The sequence below is a fragment of the Rhododendron vialii genome, chromosome 7a (genome assembly GCF_030253575.1).
Source record: "Rhododendron vialii isolate Sample 1 chromosome 7a, ASM3025357v1".
In the NCBI taxonomy this organism is placed as follows: domain Eukaryota; kingdom Viridiplantae; phylum Streptophyta; class Magnoliopsida; order Ericales; family Ericaceae; genus Rhododendron; species Rhododendron vialii.
Genome location: NC_080563.1, coordinates 40,319,163 through 40,334,996, shown reverse-complemented (window position 1 = coordinate 40,334,996; position 15,834 = coordinate 40,319,163). Strand labels below are relative to the sequence as shown.

The following is a 15,834-nucleotide window of genomic DNA, read 5'->3' as shown; positions in this document are numbered from 1 at the left end:
ATCTTGAGATTGCCAAATTCCGCGTATTATTATTCAGTCAATGAGGATACAATCTGAAAATCAAACGTGTTGCGCATTGGAAACTTAAGTATCCCTTCCCTAGCTTGGAAAAGTACATTGGCTGATTAGCCTGATTTCACCTTGAGACTTGTAACATGCTCAAACAATTGACAAGATCTATGAAGCTACAAATTGGCTGCTTAGCCTGATTTTAACGCTGGCTCCTCAATACCTTGAGACTTGGAACATACTAAAAAATCTTCAAAGATTCCTTGTCATTTTCAGCTAGAATCCTCAATAAAAATTGTCAAGATCTCAACCCATGCAGCCAATTGTAATCTCATATGGCCGTTCGAAGGAAAAAAGAAAGAGAGTAATTTTCCATGCATTTGACTATTTCTATGTTTTCTTGTCAGACAGTTGATGTCAGTATAGCGGATAAAAAAAAAAAGTTGATGTCAGTATATAAATTTACATAGTTTATTTTCTTGTCATAGAGCATATTTTGAAGCTGCCACTCATTGCAGTATTAGCTTTCGGCTGCTCTTCAAGCTGGGAGAGAGCCAAATTTGATGCCACCAGGAGAGCAGTCCCCTTGAAGACATCTTCCTTAACTGAGGCCGATCCTGCAGTACGTCCAATAACACATAAAGGTTTCAAATTAAATGCCACATGGCGCAGGATTTGCAACCAATAAATCTCTCTTTTTTGTCCGCTCTAGTCTTGCCTTGAACAGAAAGAAAAGCCCTCTTCTCTACTCCACCACTTCAAATCCCTCCTGAAACTATGGACTCCATTTAGAGAGAGAGAAGATGTTCAGGAACCAGTACGCCACCGACGTAACAACATGGAGCCCACAGGGCCGTCTCTTCCAAGGCGAGTACGCAATGGAGGCCGTAAAGCAGGGCTCGGCGGCAATTGGGCTCCGATCCAAGGCCCACGTGGTGTTGGCCTCGGTTAACGAGGCCCAGTCCGAGCTCTCCTCCCACCAGAGAAAGATTTTCAAGGTCGACGACCACATCGCCATCGCCATCGCCAGACTCACCGCAGACGGCCGCTTACTGTCATGTTATATGCGGTCTGAATGCATTAATTACAGCTATACGTATGAGTCCCCGTTGCCTGTGGGTCGACTCGTTGTTCAGCTCGCTGATAAGGCCGAGGTTAAAACCCATCTCTCTCTCTCTCTCTCTCTCTCTCAATTCTGTTGAAGCTTTCTAGGGCCTTAGTCATGGAAAGAAAGAAGGAGCCCTTATATGATTTATGTAAAACATGATCAAAAGTATGGTTTTTTTTTTTTCCTATTTGATCCAGAGTGGGTTGAGGTTGGGTTTCCTTTTTTATTGAGATAGACGGTTGCGATCACTCACCACACCCTGTAGTGAGTTTGTTCACTAGAAGGCCCCGGCTTCCGTTATTACTCCACATATTTGTTTTTTTGCGTGTCTATCATTTCTTCATTATTCTCTAAAGAATTTGAAGTGTAATGAGACTTAAGTTGATTAAAATAGTCAGCTGTCAGCTCAGTGTACGAGGCTCTCTTGCCATTGCAGAGTTTGCGGGAATTTTAGATGTATGCAACTTTACCCATCCACGTCTTAATAGAGAAACCTTAGAGTTGTGCTTTGGGGATCTGCAACCTTACAGTTGTGCTTTGGGGAGTAGTTGAATTAAGTAGAGAGTTCATCCTCAGACACCAAAATATGAGAGTTCATCGCAAATCGGAAAGTAACACTTGCTGGGCTCTCATATTTTGGTTGCTAAAATTGTTATTGTCATTGCCTTTGTAGGGTTTGTTTGCCCTTCAGAATTCTCCTCTCCTGGTTTGTTCTTGGGGAGTGAAGTTGCAGAGAATTAACAAGGGACTGCCTGCCTAAAATAGACCCTAATCTACTTATTCATCGTTACGGCAAAAAACTATTGCATGCACGCAGGACCACCTAATATAGGCCCTACCCTTGGCTATCCTTCCACCAATCTATAACATGATGAAAGACTAAAGAGGACATAGTTTAAACACTTCAGGAAGGATGAAACAAGCACTTGTCGGACCCACGACTCTAGCTTCCGAAGGCTCATGATTAAGTTCTAACATCTTGGATTGCCTACTTACATGTTAGTCCGTGGTAATGTTTTACTCTTTACCTAGACTCTTTACAATGCCTGTAGAACTTAAATCTATGCACTGTACCACACGTTTAGCTTTATCGTTCTGTAAGGGTTGGGAAAAGTTTGATCCAAGATCAGGTCATCCTCTTGTAACTGTCTCTTTCTTTGATGCAGGTTTGCACCCAGCGCTCATGGAAACGACCTTACGGTGTTGGTTTGCTGGTAGCTGGCTTGGATGAATGCGGGGCTCACCTCTACTACAACTGCCCAAGTGGAAACTACTTCGAATATCAAGCTTTTGCCATTGGGTCCCGCTCACAAGCCGCAAAGACGTACTTGGAACGCAGGTTTGAGAGCTTCGCGAGCTCTTCGCGAGAAGATTTGCTCAAGGATGTGCTTTTCGCTTTAAGGGAAACTTTACAAGGAGAAAAGCTCAATAGCTCAACGTGCACGGTTGCTGTGGTAGGAGGAGGAGAGGCATTTCATATATTGGATAATGAAAGTGTGCAATCGTTGATTGATGCATTTGAAATTGTGCGAGAAGAATTTCCACCTGCTGAAGAAGAAGGTGCTGCCGCTGAACCTGCTGCCGATGACCAATGTGCCACTGCCGAGGGGGGTGCGGCTCCAATGGATATTTGAGGATACAACAGCTGTTGCCTATTTAGAAAAAAGAGCTGTCGTTTGCGTCCCCATCTGTCCAAGGGGGGCTCTTTAGAGGATTGGATAATGAGGTTAGGCGATGCGGTTGGTGAGACTGACGATGGAATTGAAAAGCTTGGCTCGGGCCATTCTGTTTATGCAATACTGTTTTGTGATCTTCGTTTCTTTTCCATTCAAATCTCTTTTTCACGGCAGATCAATCAATGCTATTTTTCGACATTTAAATGAGATTTCAATGCTTATTCTCTTCTCTTTTCAAAAAGAATTTTTCAAAAAATTCCCCTTAGATTCCCCCTACTTCGAACATTTCTCTCTCTATTTCTCTCCACTTGTAATCCTTACTATTTTTGAAAAAACTTTTCAAAACACAAACCAAACAAAGCATAAATCCTTGGTTTACCAAACTGAAATGATATGTGTGTTGGGAAAAACCTGATGTTATTGTAGTAGTATTTAACCCAGAAATCCTACGAGGACCAACCAAAACCCACCGAAATCGTACCGACGGCCATCGCCGGGCTGTCTCCGGCCATCGGACGGCCGATCCGAGCCGTCCGAAAATTCTAAAAAAAAAAACCGAGGGGATCTGTGCGGAAATCAACGGCATCCGATGTGTGTATGGTGGTTGGATCAAGCACCCATTTTTTCGTGTATATATGTATATACACGAATACACGAAAAAGTTGGGTGCTTGATCCAACCACCATACACACATCGGATGCCATTGATTCCTGCGCTGACCCCCTCGGTTTTATTTTTTAGAATTTTTGGATGGCTCGGATCGGGCCGGAGACGACCCGACGGTGGCCGTCGATATGATTTCGGTGGGTTTTGATCGGTACGGCTAGCAACACTCTATTTAACCAGTGGAGTCACCACCCTATAACCTTGGTCTGAGATGGAGATGGGGTTTTTCATTCATGGGGTCTCTTTTGATTGATAGTCCGTATCTTTGATCAACCTCTCATTGATCAACCTCTCAGAGCATCTCTAGAGGTGGTGTTAAAAATTGTGTGTTATATGATATAAAGTGAGTCCCGATTTTTGTTTTTTAAGAGTGTATAAATTTAAAAAGTGAATGTGTATTATAATAATGTAGTTAAGATGTGTAGTAGTATGAATTAAAATATATAAAAATATGTGTGTGAGCGCATGTGGACCCATCATCTTCTCTCTCTTCCCTCTCATCCCTCCTTTTCTCTCTCTTCAACGGCAACATGATAGCGACATCTCCTGTAAAAGACTGTCACATCAGGACCTATCTCTCCTCTTATCTCCCTCAGAGCCGGCTTATAGCCAAGGCGAGGGAAGCAGGCGCTTCTGGCCCTCGAAAAAAATTAAAAACGAGGGCCTCCAAATTTTTAAGATTCTATATATTTATATATGGTCCATAAAAAAAATTACACTAGCCTCCTTTACACAAAATAGGCCCAATTGAAATTTAAGAGCCACAAAATAGACCCAAATTGTGGACTATACCGATTACAGTTGCATCGGGGAAAAGAAGCTTTTCAAAGTTGAAATTGATCAAAAATTATCTTCGGTCAACCATGTCTCAAGAAAGATTATATGGATTGGCTATATTGTCTATCGAGAAGGAATTGGAGAAGAAGCTTGACTATGGAGACTTAATCAATGTATTTGCAGCAAAAAGTACGAGAAAAATAATTTTTAAATGATGGATTTTGAGGTATGATAAATTTTTTGTATTGGTTTTTTTTTTTTTTTTTTTATGACTGTAGACCATTTTTATATGAAAAGTATAGGGTGGCCTTATTCAAGAGTTTCGCTTCCGACCTCCAAAACTTATGAGCCGGCCCTGATCTCTCTTTCTCTCTCTTCTCTTTGTATTGTAGTTTTGTTACCATTAACCACAAAGTTAGCCTTTTTTAAAGGTAGCGAAGTGTTAAAAACCGCTAGGGAGCCCACTAGAGATGGTCAACTAAGAGCCCGTTCCGCAAACGAAAAAAAGTTCTTATTTTTTAAGAAGGTAATTTCAGGCTCAAAAATTATAATTTTATTGAAATCTAAAAATATGCAATATGAATCTTATTTGAAAGATCTCGATGAAATCTTTTATACGATGCAAAAAAAATTGAAAAATTATTTTTCATTTACATTATTTTTTAGTTTGAAAATGTGAAATAAACTGCTTATTTTTTAAGAAGGTTTCTGGAACGGAACCTAAGTCAGAAAATTTTTGACCACATCAAGCCCTTAACTCTATCACTAGAGATACCCTTATATGTCAGTACTCCCAAATGTAACTTAATAATAATGGACTTTTAACCCCAAGGGGTTGGCTCCCTCTTAGGTGCTATCAACCACTTTAGGATGAGTCTCCATATAGAGCTTTGCTCCTGCAAGTGGGAGGTGTGATTGGTACAATTCATACAAGGTCAGTTTGATTGGCTTGATTAAACAAGAGATTGATTGGATATGAATTTTGTGAGATTGAATTTCAGCATTTGATGTTAGGGTTTGTCACACATATGTGAGAGGGATGTGATTAGTAGGTGTGTTCCTAGACTTATTGTTTATTTTGAGTTAAATGCTTAACATGGTATCGGAGTCAAATTAACCTTCAAAACCTATATAAGTATGTACGGCCTCTCCATCTATTATCAATTAGTGTTGAGTTAGATGCTTTGACATAGTATGCAAGTCAAATTTCTGGAAGTTTTTGAACATCTCACTGATTGCCATGCTGATTTTGACCTAAGTATGCACTGTTTCAATGCGATGATATGTTTTTGGATCAATTGTTTATCTGTTGACGTGCGGGTCAAGAGTTGCACATGCGAACTCATCGCACAATGGTTAATCATAATCTCAAAAACTAGTTTATGACTCTAGACGACCTCTCTTGTCAATCAATTTTGAGTTGGATAATAACTCCCTCAGAAGATTTAATATCAAGTACCTTAGGGAATCTGACATTGGAACTCCCTAGTCTGGCGAGATAACTCATTCCATGAGATTATTTATCTCCTGGTTAGTAATCCAACTAATCAAACATAACCTAAAATCATAACCAAATGACATGGTCTTGTCAAACAATGGCAAAAGCACCCCAAAATTTCAGTACTCATTTGCCACTGCTGGGGATAGTTAGGCCCTTGGTCTGCATTTGCTTATACATCCATTGCCAGTTCTCTGGTGTGACCTCACCCCCAAGAGCCCGAATAACAGAGCCGCCACTACACGAGCCCACCTTGCAGCATTCTTCAAGCGACAGCCCCTTTTCCAATCCATACAAAAACCCACTTGCAAATAGGTCCCCTGCTCCAGTGGCATCAATTGCCTTAGATTCCCCAATGGCTGGAACACGAACAGTCTGAAGAGGTTGCAGAAGTTTATTTATTAGGCAAGTAACAATAGAAACTTGATGCAGAAGTATCAAGGTGTGTGGGGGAAAAGAAAACATCCCCGATAACAACTGGAAATTGCATTGATTCGTTTGTTATCTCATCTTTTTTGGGCTAACAACTTGCACTTGTTTACTGCATTTGATTCTCCTCGTCCTGCACTTGTTATCCCTTTGCCATGAGAACACAGGGATAGCTAAGTGATAAGGCTTCCCCATTACAAGGATTACGTCCTGGATTTGATACTCATCGTGGGGTTTTATTCCTCACCTTCTAGGTTAGATGTATTATTAGATTAGGTTTCTTGCATGCATTAAAAAAGTGGGACTAAATATCAACAAGGACAGCACACGGCAATTTGAGAATCTTGCAGCTCAGAGGTATGGAATTGTATTCATCGATTTTGGAAAAAACAGAGTGTAGTTAAAGCAGAATAGTTCAGCTAAAGTACTTGCAATGAGAAATAACAAGTGCAGATTCACAATGTTTTAGAAATATCGCTCACCTCTTTTCCGTGTTTCACAATGCATCCATTAGGGCCTAATGTCACAACAGCCCACTGGCAGTGTTTTGCCAAAAATTCAAGAGCCGCCTCAGGATTGGCACCTTCTTCACCCCTAGAATCATAAGAAGAGAAATCAAACACTATCCAATAGATGAAAGATTCAATTTCTGTTGGCTAAGTTTTAAGAAACAAATCCAAGCTTGCTTTTGAGAAATATCATAAATGTTTCAGAAACTCGGCCAGTTTAGCTCAAATTTGACTGGAACTCTTGTTTCTGCATCAAATACGTTAGATGGTATAGAAAGGAACCAGTTGACAGTCACCTTAGCAGCTCTGTTGCTTCATCCTCGTTGGCAAAGCAAAGGTCTATATTCCCTGACTCCAGAAGCTGTAGGAGAGGCAATTTGAACTTCCGAACCATCTGGTAACAATATTGGATAATAAACCTTTAAAAGTTAGGTTATAGCAACTAGAACTGAGTAAACGGATGCCAAATGAAATACATTGATGATTTGATATTGCCTGTAAAGCAAATAAGACCCTTAGAGCTTGTTCGTTTGGGGGCTTTTAAAACCCCTATGCACGGTCCCCAATGCATTTTCTCTATCTCTCTCCACTCAAACCTCCTTCAAAACCCAAAACAAACAAGTATATTCTGCCCAAGTTGTTCGTTGTTGGATTAAAGATCAAACTTATTGCAATATTCTATAACGTGCTTTATTTCCACCTTTGCATGACTTCTAATTGCCCTCCAGATTTAAATGATACCAGTAACCAAAGTGGAGTGCCATGGAACAGAACAAGCTTTGACATAAATTACTACCTCAAAACTGGCCAAATCAAGGGAGATTAGAAGGCCCTCCTGTTTGGCAATCCGAATAGCTGCATGCATGATTTCCAAATTGGATATGGCATATCTCATTACCAACCACTGTGAACACAAGACATAGAAGAAAATAAGTTGAAGAGTCTGCGGTAACTTCCAGAATTTACGGAATGTACGAAATGTACGAAATCTCATGTTTCCAACAAAAATAAGGAGCATCTTCACTTTTGGTAGGACAATTTTTTGGCAATTAAGAAGAGGGGGAAAGGCAAGGGGAAGCTGCATTTCCCAGTGATAAGACTCGAACTCAGGCATCACTCCTAATAAGGGATCACCTTGCCAGCTCATTGCTATTGGTAATAGGACATTTGATTTGCGAAATAAATTATCCAGTATAAGTTTACAAGTACTTAACTTATCACAACTAGATGAAGAAAGAGTAAAGAACATAGGAAACCTAAAAATAAAATGAAGAACACTTCGCGTTCCAGATAAAAATCAACACAAATCTAGTTTCATGATGTGGAGCATTACCTTGGAACCTGCAAAATCTGCTCTCATTAGTTCATCGGCCTGACAAAGGAAAAGACAACAAAAAGAATGATAAATTCATCCCAATATGAAACCTCCACTTATTTACTCCCTCCGTCGCCATTCTTTTGTCCCTCGTCCTATCCCAACCGGATAAAAAACTAATTATAACTTTTAATTGGTAATACTGTTTATATGCAATATGGATCTTGTTTGATAGATCTCAATAAGCTCTTTTAAACGATGTTTTCAAAATCACCTAAAAGATTATAGATTGCAAGATATAATCATTTGAAAAGTGACACGGACTCCCAAAAGGGACTAAAGAATTGAGACGGGGGGAGTAATAATCATGAGTACATACTAAAACAGCATGTACCTGAATCTTAGCAGCATTTGAGAGACAGGGTCGCATCGTACGATTACCCAACTCATCAACAAGGCAAACACACTGTGCCATACCAGCAATTTGAGCACCAAGCATCCAAAAGCACTGAAATGAATGAAGTAAAAAATAGTCCATTCTTGGACTCGTATGAAGCTCACCTGAGCAGTAGATCCTTTATTCCTCCTCAATCTGGAGAGGTTCACTCCATAAAAGCTCATGTTGCGAACAAACAATTTTCCTTGCTCATCATCCCCACAGGCCCCAATTATACCACATGATAGCCCAAAGCCAGAAGTCAGGCCTCTAATAGTATTAGCAACACTGCCCCCTGCTATTGTCTTCGAAGAAGTTGAATCATTAGGGGAAGAGAGAAAATGGGTTTTCACTTCACCCAATATATGCTCAAGCTCTTCAATTTCAACCTACATCGGATAAATAGAAACAAGTTAGGATTTTACACAAACACGCAATTTACTTTGTTATATGATTGCATTCGTATCGGTAATCCTTAAAAAGCAGTAACAGCCGACTGTTAGTGGTGATATCTTCAATTCCCGGCTGTTGTCTGTATTGCAAAAATACTTCACAAGAGGAACAATAGACCAATTCTAGCAATTTTCATAAAGTGTTGAGCCTAAATCTAGAATAAACAAAGCAAACAACAAGTGATCATTAAATAATCCCGTCATCAGATGCAGGCATACTAGAAGTTTCAGTATCTCCGTATGTCCACCACCAACGATCTATGATGTTCATAAGCCAATATCCTCTCACGCGAAAAATAACCACTCATATCTTTCTAAAACAAAGTAATCATTTCTTCCTATTCTTCTAAAAACACAAACCCACGGAACATAACGGTGTAACAGGCCCTTTTGGATTGTGACATAAGCAAGGGAGTTAGTTTCTCACCAAATCTCACCCACAATGATAAGATTTGGTGAAACAAAACAGATCAACAAGATTATATATTTTTCTTTCTTTCTTATCCTTTCTCACCATTTCTACTCCTTTCAGCTATCCAAATAAGTGAAAGGGTTCTCATTTCTTTTCTACATCGGAATTTCCACCTTGGTCAATGCACCACAGAAAAAAAGGCAGCCATAAACCATGAACACAAACGAGAAAATTTATGTCCTTCGTCATATACATACATTTGGGTAGGGGTATTACCGCATACAAGAATTTGAATTTGAAGAACTATTATCAACAGATTAATCAAAATACAGAATCAACTAGATTTTGAACAAACACACACACACAAAATCTGATGTCAGATGCTTCTAAACAGGGCCGGCCCAATGGGGAGGCCCAAGAGGCCGCCGCCTTGGGCCTCCACATTTTGGGCAAAAAATGGGGCACCCATTTCTAGATAAGTATATATATTTTCTGTGTGCAACTATAATACAAACTTCTTTGGTGGTTTAGTGGTAGAGTGTTTGCTTTTCCACATAAGATGTTTGGGTTCAATCCTGGTAGGGTATTTTTTTGCAAAAAAAAATTCATTCTATGTAGGGCACTATTCCACCACTTGGCCTAGGGCATCCAAATACCTTGGGCCGGCCCTGCTTCTAAAGCAACATAAATGTTAAAAACATAATCACATATATACTCGATTCTACGACTAATGAAGCATCAAAGCCGAGTTTAACACCACCAGTTGAAAACCAACCACTACACAAACTAATTGCTGAATTTCCACACGGAATTCATGTTCGTTGGCTCATATTGACCCAAATTGAGCATAGCCCGTTTTGTGGACTTTCGGGAGCTTTGGAGATAAAACTTCCATAAATGAGTTTAGCATCTGTAGAGGAATTCCTCTTCCTCAAGTTTGATCCAAAACAACCATCATCTCTGCCCATAAAATGATTTAAAATGCCTTTGTGCAAAAGTGTAGCAAAAATGTTAAAAGAGTGAGAAAGAAACTGGGTGGGTTTCCTGATTTGGGGGTTCGGTGAGTGCAATCTTTGTAATTCTCCTCTACATATTGAAATCTGTAGCCCGTGGAGAAGGCGAATCGCCGAACCACCTAAAAATTGTTTGTCTGTGTTTGGGTGCGTGTGTGTTTGTTTCTAAGCACCACAAGTGATATCAGAGCCAGGTTATTCGCAATATTCAAATACACATATGCGTACACACATATGTAACGTACGTGTATATAGATATCGATATAATTCCGAGGGGAGAGAGAGAGAGAGAGAGCGAGAGAATTACGGGGAAGGAACCACCAGACTCGCCGGGAATTTGGGAGAGAAGGGACCAATCGACCTTGGCCACGTGGTCGACTAGGGCAGAGGGTTGAAGGCCAAGTATCAGAGGAGGAGCTGAGTCAAAGTGCCCTTCTTTTCCTTCTTCTCCACCGCCGTTGTGGTGGTGGTGGTTGGGCTGGTATTCTACACCCATTTCTTCTCGGGCTTCTCTCTCTCTCTCTCTACAGAATTCAACCTGAGACAGGGAGTTTCCCTCCGCCTCCCTCCCCCCTCCTGCTCTGTTTCGCGTGTCTATATATACATACTACAATCTAGTGTGTGCGCTGTAGAGATTTCTTCAGGCCATTGACAATGTCAATTCTTAGGGGCGGCACAATCAATTCCATATAAAAATTAATAATGCTACTTTTTAAATTGATAATCGCACATCATTTTAGGAGTGGCATTACAAATTTGAGGTGGCATTATAAATTCTTCTTTAATGCAGATAGTCTTTTATTAACAAGGAATCTGCATTTTGATCCTCCAATGTTTACCTCACTGCCGCTTTGGACCCTCACTTTTCAATTCAACACATTGAATCCAAACCCTCCATTTATTTTTCACTTATAAACTATAAAATGAATGCAGATTACCCTCTCTTTAAACTTTTTTTACTTACTTCGACTCCCCATGCTATTTACAAAAAATCCGTGCCATACTTGTGGTACTTGAAATGACTCTCTTTTATGTTGAAATGATCTAAAATTACTCTACAAAGATGAGTTACACATTCTTCTCGACTAACAATTGCGTGAATGATGTCTATATATGGTTGATAGATTATTGTAGCATGCCCCATTTCGTTATGGCTATATACCTGGGAATCATATGGACAATTATCAATAAATTCAATGTTGCATTAATTTATTTTAACTGTATCAACGTCAATACGCGGGCAGACAGAAGGAACAATTGGAAATCTCTTTTGGGGACATATTTGATACGAGACCTTATGTTTGAGTCATCTCAATAATCTTTTTGCGGTTTAACAAGAATTTTCCCGTAATACGAAACTGACATATTCTCTTGCTAAAAATGAATGCCAAGTTATCGAGAAGAGAGAGCAGCTATAACACACGCTGCACATAGTATCCCTTGTCCTGGCCATAAGTCCATGTAAGATGTATTTGGTTTTTTATGTTCTTTGTTAATTATCTTCTTTTATAAATGTCTTACTATTATGTTCTTTTTTATGTTCTTTAATTGTAATTTTATTGAGATTGCTTATTCACGGAGGTGAGTGATCTCGAACCTTCTAAAGTCGAAATGGACGCACACAATTCATCTCCGTAAACACCTGTTCACGGAAGCTTCATTAAAAAGATATTCTAAATTTCATTACCTCACATGTTTGGACTTCACCTCACTTTCTCAATGGGGAGGATGACTTTGACTGTTTAGTCGGTGATAGTATCCTTCAGAAATAGGACCTGGGGCTCTGATGGTATTCAAATATTTGATGATCTCGGGTTGAAAAGAGTGATTCAATTCATTTATTTTGTTAAATTTGTTGATTTTATCGGGTATGCAAAAAATCATAATGATTTGACATCGAGAACGACATGAATGAAATACATTTGTTTTGGAAAAATTTAACGACTAGTATAACTTTGGGACAGAACTTAAAGACAAATGTCTATCAATTACAGCGGGTATCGTACTGATCAATGCATGTTTTGCACACGAGAAAAATTCAACGAGCCGAATAACATGAACGATTAATTTGGAACACTTTTTCGGGCTCGAGATTGGCCACGACTTTAAGAGCACAATAGGACCTGCTATGCCCCAATCACAACAGGACCCCAACCCTAAGAATAGTACCCTCTCATGTGACGACTTCTCACTTTGAGTTTGCATGTAACGTAAGACGGAATCCATTATGGTTTATCTAAAATTCAAGCCGTTCATTTTTTCTCTCGTTACGTTTATAGACAAAAAAATAAAGTCGATTAGGTACTAGACCGTCGAATCATGGACACGGTAATGAATTCCATTTGGGGATTGATACTGTACATGAAAGCGTTCTATGAAAAAGAAATGAACGGTTTCGATTCACAGTGCTGTGAAAGTGTTCCATGGAAAGGAACACGAAATAAAAAACAACGGTTCAGATTCACAGTGCGGTGAATGTGAATCGTTCTTTTCTCTTTCATGTCCGTAAATCTTAACCGCTCATTTCTCTTTCACACTTTTATGTATCCTATAACATTTTCCATTTCATTTTACTCCATGTAAAGTGAAAGTTCACACGAAAAAGCAATGATCGAGACATAAGCAACAACATGACAAAGTGGTCGGGCGTGACCAGCCGTATACTTCCATGGTTCTATTATTACACGTACCAAAATGGTTCAGATATATCAGAGATCCAACAAGTTGACATGTTCATTTTGTTTTTGATAACTCTGAGAATCCGCTTCCCTGGCACGGACCTTAACTAATTCTAGGGATTATAATTTCACCACCAATTTACGATCTCAATTAAAATCAAAGTAAAATTCTATATAAATTATCCAGAGGAAGTTAATAACATATGAGAAATTACAAAGCTGAGACATTAAGAAGGAACAAACTTTAAGTACTCTATTTACCAAAACAAATCCTTAAGCACACTGTCTTGACCACTAGCCAACCAGTGGGATTATAGCTTGTTATTTTAACCTCTGTTCCTTTTCAAACTCATTTTCTCTGTCATTTTGATTCTTTTCTTTAAGGAGCATGCTACGTACAAAGAAATTTTATCCGGAAATGACTCGGAATACACTATTTATGACCGGTCATAAATAGTGTATTCCGAGTCATTTCCTAGTAACATTTCTTTGTACATAGCACTTTTGTTTCTTTAAACTCAAGTTGCAGAAAAGTGTTATCAAATGTGACAATGGCTATGGATCATGGGCCTCATGGCTACGGAGATAGGTCACTAGACTCACTACCATCCTACCCACCAAATTAAGGAAAAACCCTAATACTGCTTTCATTCACTATAGCGATTAGGTAATGAACTAATGAACACAGTTGACAAAATAACCTTCCCTGTTTGGGGATTAGGAAATATGAGGGCTCAACAAATGTTTTAGCCATTGTTTGATTGCGGAATAAGATAAAATTATTAAAAGTGGAAGAATATAGGAACTTATCACAAGGTTGTTGACATTCTGCCGCCCTATTAGCTATCGTATTAGGAACTAGGGGTGGGTACGGGTCGGACGGGTCGGGTTCGGTCCCGAACCCGATCCGACCAGTCGGTTATCACTTTTTTGGGACCCGAACCCGAACCGAAGGAGGGGAGATATCCGTCCGTGTAACCGATTTTTTTGGTCTGGTCGGGTTTGGGTCGGGTCGGGTCCGACCAAAACCGAGGTAAACTATATGAATTAGTTGCCTTTTTGTCGGTTTGGTCGGGTCGGGTAAGAAAAAACAGCACCCTGAGCCCCGAACCGAAAAATTGATTTTTTTGGAAAATTGTACCCGTACCCGACTAAACCACATGTTCGGTCCCGTCCGAAACCCTTTGGGTCGGGTCGGGTTCGTCGGGTCTCGGTTTTTTTTCACACCCCTATTAGGAACTCTAGGATATATCCCATGCTCGTAATGTTGCACATAATCCCATCTTCTATCTCATCATATATCCCATGCTCGTAATCTTGCACATAATCCCATCTTCTATCTCATCGATTATCCATGGGATTATTATTTGTCCAGTACACCCACCTATAATTTTAAATCCTTCTCGAACTGAGTTGGATACTCCAACAAGGAAAGAAAAACTAATGGGTGCTTATCATGAATAGACATAAGTAACAATTTTTAGTTGGAGATTCAAAGAAAAACACAAATATATTTGAAAGAGCTAGATATGAATGATTTGAAAATTTGGACCGTTGAAATGAATTTGGACACAATTTGTCGCTAAGTTTAAACTCAAAATAATCAAATAAATAATTTCTGATATCTCAGAGTGTCCGAACCATCTTACTCGCATACAGTAGTGGCTCTAGAATTTTTCGCAGGGTTGTCATATTATTGAGTGTGTAATTTAAATTCAGTCAGTTTTAAATAAATCACACCAGAAAATGAAAAAATTGGCTATAACGCGTTGACACAAAACATTCAATTTTTCATACTTCTTTGGTCTTTTTGCAGTAAATTTAGTTTTTTTTATCCTTTACTCACATCTATGCAAATTAGAAATTAAATAATCTTTTCTCTTAACAACGATGTCTTTGGGTGGGATAATACACTATTAGGTATTCAAATTTCACTGACCTGAGTGCTCACAATTGATTGAAATAGGTGTTCAACTAATTTTGTTGAACCTTAGTCAAATAATCCGCCAAAAAGAACTCGATCTGCCGGAGTGATGAAGCGGTTTTTGGTCACCTCCGGAAGAGAGGTACCTCAACCGTCCATCTAGTCCTTCAGCGGATGAAACGGCTTCCTGCATGCTCAATTAACGACCTGCAATACAAAACAGAAAAGCTATGGGCACCGGCGTGGCTGTCGCCATCACCCCTCCGATGCCTAAGTCAGTCGATCTGCTTTAGAAGAAAGTATGGACTGAGTATGAGTTCTGTCGCTTTTGCATTGCGTACCTTTGTGAGGTGGAGATGTGATCTTTATATGTGATTCTTATCATGTTTGAGGAGTCCCTTCACCTTTGAACTCTTGTGCTTGTTTATCAGGTTAAGAGTCCTTACGGTGCTGGGACCTCTTGGGCTTATCCGCACATGATGAAAATAGATTGGAGTGTCCTCCTTACCTAGGACTTCTTAGGTCCTTATCAGGTTTGAGGAGTCCCTTCATCTTTGGACTCTTGTACCTGCTTATCAGGTTAAGGCCCCGTTCCGGAAACAGAAATAAGTACTTATTTTTTAAGAAGGCAATTTCAAGCTCAAAAATCATGTGTTTACGTAAATAATTTTTCTATCAATATGGATCTTATTTGATAGATCTCATTGAGATCTTTTATATGGTAAAAAAAAAATTGAAAAATTATTTTTCATTTATATAATTTTTGAGTTTGAAAATGTGAAATAAGTACTTATTTTTTAAGAAGGTGTTCTAGAACGGAGCCTAAGAGTCCTTACGGTGCTGGGACCTCTTGGGCTTATCCGCACATGATGGAAATAGGTTGGAGTGTCCTCTTTACCTAGGACTTCTTAGGTCCTTATCAGGTTTGAGGA

The 15,834-nt window shown here is 39.4% G+C and overlaps 2 protein-coding genes across 2 annotated transcripts; one reads left to right on the top strand and one right to left on the bottom strand.

Annotated features, from left to right (window-relative positions):
• Nucleotides 1-760: 760 nt before the first annotated feature.
• LOC131334548 (proteasome subunit alpha type-1-A-like) lies at nt 761-2,924 on the top strand. The gene is made up of 2 exons (XM_058369622.1): nt 761-1,163; nt 2,284-2,924. The coding sequence occupies exons 1-2, from the start codon at nt 813-815 to the stop codon at nt 2,749-2,751; spliced, it is 819 nt and encodes a 272-aa protein (XP_058225605.1). The 5' UTR covers nt 761-812; the 3' UTR covers nt 2,752-2,924.
• Nucleotides 2,925-5,638: 2,714 nt separating this feature from the next.
• LOC131334547 (uncharacterized) lies at nt 5,639-10,959 on the bottom strand. Its single transcript, XM_058369621.1, has 8 exons — nt 10,608-10,959; nt 8,549-8,812; nt 8,382-8,453; nt 8,006-8,044; nt 7,469-7,576; nt 6,969-7,066; nt 6,646-6,757; nt 5,639-6,109 (listed from the first exon to the last, which is right to left on the bottom strand). The coding sequence occupies exons 1-8, from the start codon at nt 10,794-10,796 to the stop codon at nt 5,861-5,863; spliced, it is 1,131 nt and encodes a 376-aa protein (XP_058225604.1). The 5' UTR covers nt 10,797-10,959; the 3' UTR covers nt 5,639-5,860.
• Between the last annotated feature and the right edge of the window lie 4,875 nt (nt 10,960-15,834).

Coding starts and splice junctions, on each gene's coding strand:
- LOC131334548 (XM_058369622.1), top strand. CDS start 813: ATGTTCAGGAACCAGTACGCCACCGACGTAACAACATGGAGCCCACAG. Junction 1,164..2,283: donor AGCTCGCTGATAAGGCCGAG/GTTAAAACCCAT, acceptor TCTTTGATGCAG/GTTTGCACCCAGCGCTCATG.
- LOC131334547 (XM_058369621.1), bottom strand. CDS start 10,796: ATGGGTGTAGAATACCAGCCCAACCACCACCACCACAACGGCGGTGGA. Junction 8,454..8,548: donor ATAAAGGATCTACTGCTCAG/GTGAGCTTCATA, acceptor GGTATGGCACAG/TGTGTTTGCCTTGTTGATGA. Junction 6,110..6,645: donor TTGTGAAACACGGAAAAGAG/GTGAGCGATATT, acceptor CAACCTCTTCAG/ACTGTTCGTGTTCCAGCCAT.